Source organism: Geospiza fortis, unplaced genomic scaffold, assembly GCF_000277835.1.
Source record: "Geospiza fortis unplaced genomic scaffold, GeoFor_1.0 scaffold23, whole genome shotgun sequence".
NCBI lineage: Eukaryota > Metazoa > Chordata > Aves > Passeriformes > Thraupidae > Geospiza > Geospiza fortis.
This window is the reverse complement of record NW_005054303.1, coordinates 2,266,626-2,270,597: the sequence shown is the minus strand read 5'-3', so window position 1 is coordinate 2,270,597 and position 3,972 is coordinate 2,266,626. Positions and strand designations below refer to the sequence as shown.

General features: G+C 41.7%; 1 protein-coding gene across 1 annotated transcript in view; it reads left to right on the top strand.

The window, feature by feature from the left end:
• The first annotated feature begins 55 nt into the window (after positions 1-55).
• Positions 56-3,972, top strand: part of SYNE3 (spectrin repeat containing nuclear envelope family member 3) — a 43,583-nt gene continuing 39,666 nt past the window's right edge. The window contains exons 1-3 of the mRNA XM_031066200.1: positions 56-208; positions 3,148-3,320; positions 3,740-3,972. Of these exons, the coding sequence (XP_030922060.1) occupies positions 65-208; positions 3,148-3,320; positions 3,740-3,972 (550 nt within the window). The 5' untranslated portion in view covers positions 56-64. The remainder of the gene's footprint in view (positions 209-3,147; positions 3,321-3,739) is intronic.

The following is a 3,972-nucleotide window of genomic DNA, read 5'->3' as shown; positions in this document are numbered from 1 at the left end:
TGCTCAGGTCTTACCCAAAACCTGCTTACCCCTGTTTCCTGTCCTTTCAGCTTCCTCAAATGCGATGACTCAGCAGCTCCAGGATGAATTTGACAGCAGCGTGGAGAATGCAGAAGCTTGGATGAAGGCCATCCAAGAGAGACTGAGGATCAATGACAACACCAAAGGACCTCGATCTGCCCTGGAAGCCAGACTGAGGGAGACTGAGGTAAGGGAAGAGCAATAGGATTCAGAGTTGGCTCTCAGGAGTTTTCCATCAGGAAATTGTCAGCTGCCCCTGCTTGTTGGAGCATTGGGCCTGTGTGGATGGGTTCACATCAGTATTCTTTTAAATTTGCTATTTGCAAATTGTTTACAGATGTAGAAAAAGAGGATGGCAATTTGCTATCACTGGCTTCCAAGCTTTTCAGATTGATTTGGAACACTAGCAGCAGGTTTGGCAGGTTAAAATGTTTACACTCTCCTGAAGCCTGGAACAATTTGGTTGCTGCTTGCAATTACCATAGTAATTTGCAGACAGCCAGCATATAGTATAAAAGAATCAGATCATGTTAGTGTTCCACCCCCTCCAGGGCTCTGGCACTAGAAAAAGATTGCAGTGTCCTGGTAATGGGCTGTTTTAGAGTAATTCCTTTGTCCTTTTCCATAACCCTGATGATAACAGGGTTTACAGATCCCCTTTATGATCTGTTCAATGAAAAGGTAAAAGTTCTCCTTTTTTCCTGGTTTTACTTAATCTGTTTTATAAGTCTTCTCAGTGAGATCCTATTGCAGATTGTGTCTGTTCTCTTACAATGATTTCACATTCATTAACTTCAGTTTCATTAGATGTTATCTAGGTCTTGTAATCTCAGAGAAGGAAACACTCCTGTTTGTCCCATTTGTACCATTGGAGGGAGTGGTGATCTTTCTATGACTAACATTTAAACTATTTTTATACTTTTATTACCTGTAATTCCAAGTAATCTGTTCTTTAATTTAAATGGCAAGATCTTTCCCATTGTTACTTACCCCAAAGCCTCTCCTTTTGTGTGTCTACTTATATTTGGTCTGCCTCTTCTGAAGTTTGACAAAAAATGTTGCAGGCTTACATGGGTGATGAGATAGTTTACAGTGATGTCTTCAACATTTTTCCTTAACTGTGGTTTATTGGAGGATGGATCTTGCCTGTGGCATAATATAGAGACTGTTCATGGAGTGATAGATGCTGGCTGGACTTGCATGTCAGTCATAAAAATCTGAAGCATTTTATCTTGGTCTATAGTTTTATTTTCCTGACCTTAAATTATTTTCACCCTTTTCTTTTGTCTGGGAAACTAGGATGTGTACAGTCTCAAGAAACACACAAGAGACACAGGAACTCGAGTAGAGGAGTGGTAGTTTGGCAAAGGGGGAACATTCATGGCAGAGATAACAAGTTATAGGGTCTAGAGGTTTATGGTAAAGTGATATGACCTGAACTGCTGAAGCCTGTTTGCTTCTGTGGGCTTTACAGGAGGTCTGTAGCATGCAAAAGGTCATATTAAGAAATTCTTTCAACTCAGACTTCAGAGATTCATCATTCTAAAGATTGACTAGTTCTTTCTTCCTGTGTATACCTTAGCTCCCTCCTGCTCCTTCATCCTGCCTCCCTTCTGGGCCTGGCTTCTGTCTCCAGCTCAGATGTCCTCATGATGTGCTCACTGCTTCACCTATTGGCTGTGTTCAAATCCACTGTTTGGTTTTCAGTTCTCTTTTTGCACCTGGCTTGCCAGATTTTTTTCATGCTTCCTTCCTGTGGTTTATTTTCTGTTAATTTGTTAATGAAAATGTCAGCCAATGAGACAAGTCATGTAAAAAACAGATTTGAAAAAGAAAAATTACTGTACAGCCACTGCTTTCTCTCTAGCTGTTGTTTGCTTCTAATTGCTGGAAGAATACCAGGCTTAGAATACAGCTTTACTCTTACACTTTACCTTTTGGATGATAGCTGTGGCTTGTATTTTCTTGCTTTGCCCTGCCCTTTGCCCTGCTTCCCTGGATTCTATTAATCACACCTTTCTTAGTAAATAATTTCTGCAAACAACTGTTGATACATCACAGGCAGGTGTGCGGTCTATATGCCAAAAGAACGGGCTTTGCTTTTCCCAGAATGTGGGACTGGAGATCCAAAGGCCTTTTACTTGTCTCACCTTTGCAATAACTGACATAATCAAATCCCATAGGCCTAATTTTTACCAAAAGTAATCGCTGATTTTGGAAATCTTGGTGTTTTCATTGTTGAAACCTTTTTCTTCAAACTGGAAAGTCTGCAGTTTGCCAGGAGTTTATGGAAGAGCAGAAAGAAAAGCTAATTTGATAGTATCAGAAGTTTGGATAAAGTAATGTTGAAAGCTGATGTCTGAATTGGGGGATAATTAATCTGTTAAATTGTACAGAACTTGTGCTGATTTTTCCATCTCTGGATACTTAAAATTAGATGACTCCACTTTCAGTTCCTGGCATTCCTATTTGTGTAAGATACACATTTTCACCAGTTCATAACTTAGCAATTTAGGGTCGAAGCAAAATTTGGTAGCAGGCAGAAAATTCCACTAGTTAATTTCTCTTGGCTTCTTTTCCAAGCCAACCCTTATTTGTACTAGGAAGCCTTTTTAATATGCTTCATGATTTCTTATAGTGTAGCTTAAAATGGAGAGGTTGCAGTGTAGCCTGTGGAGGCTGCCTCTTTGTGCTTGGGCAGGTGGGGAAGAGCAGCTGGCCTGTGGCAACAGAGTAATGTAACCTTATAACAGCAATGGTAACAGAGCCACAGGCATTTCATAGAGGATGGTCTGTTTTTTTAGCTAACTTCAATGTTTTTCAACTGCTATGTGGTATTCAATTAAATTCAATCCTTTAGGATGTTTAAGAATAAACATGTCTGAAAAATCGTTCCTATTTTCCTTTCAGGAGAAGCTGCAGCAGGGAGTTAGGTGGGAAGGGTTAATTGTCTGTGCTGAAGAGAAACGTTTCCATCCCATAGTAGTGTTGTGTTAACAACTGAGCGTCTTTTCCAACCTAAATGATTCTCTGAGTTCATGATTCCTGGGTAAAAACAAAGTTAACATTTCATCAACTATGCTTGTTTTCTTTCAATGCTTTCAGTATCATTTGTTTTTCTCACAGAAAATTCGTGCCCTGGAACCAGAAGGCAGCTTGAAAATGGACTTGATTCTTGTGAAGGCAGATGCTGCTCTTCGCAGCATCAGTGAGGAGAAGAAGCGTGAGGTACTCTCTAAACTGAAGGACATTAAAGCCCTGTGGGAAGAGACAGCCATATACATCACTCATTGTCACAGGTAAAACAAACACATCTTGGGTGTGTTGGGGCAGCTGTTTCCTCCTGTGCTTTCATAAAGTGCTTCCTGCTTCTCTCTGCTCCCTGGATTGTAGATAGCAAATTCCTGCTAATCCCAGTCCCATGAGCATTTTGGGGACTGTGTGGGGAGAGAGGATCAGTGAGACCTCAGTGCTCTGCCTTCACAACCTGGCCCACTGACCCCATGGTCTGCAATGATGAGTTTGGTCAGGACCTTGTACAGAATATTTCCTCCCCAAAGCAGAGAGGACCTGGGAAGTGAATCCAAACCCTGAGAAGTCAGAGCAAGTTAAAACTGCTGAGAATTTTGTGCACTGCTTTGAAGGCCTTTTGAAATTGTTGGTCTCCACTGCTCCCATCATCATTTCAGCTAACTCCTTTCTCTTCTCTCCCCAACAGCCGCATTGAGTGGGTCTGGCTGCACTGGAGCGAGTACCTGAAAGCCCAGAATGAGTTTTACACATGGATTCACAACATGAGGGTCACCTTGGAGCCTGACATTGAGTTGCAGCTTGGCTTAAAGGAGAAGCAGTGGCAGCTGAGCCATGCTCAGGTTTTGCAGAATGATGTCCTCAATCAGTCAGTCCTGCTGGAAAGGCTGCTGGAGGAAGCTGCTTCATTGGTCAGCAGGA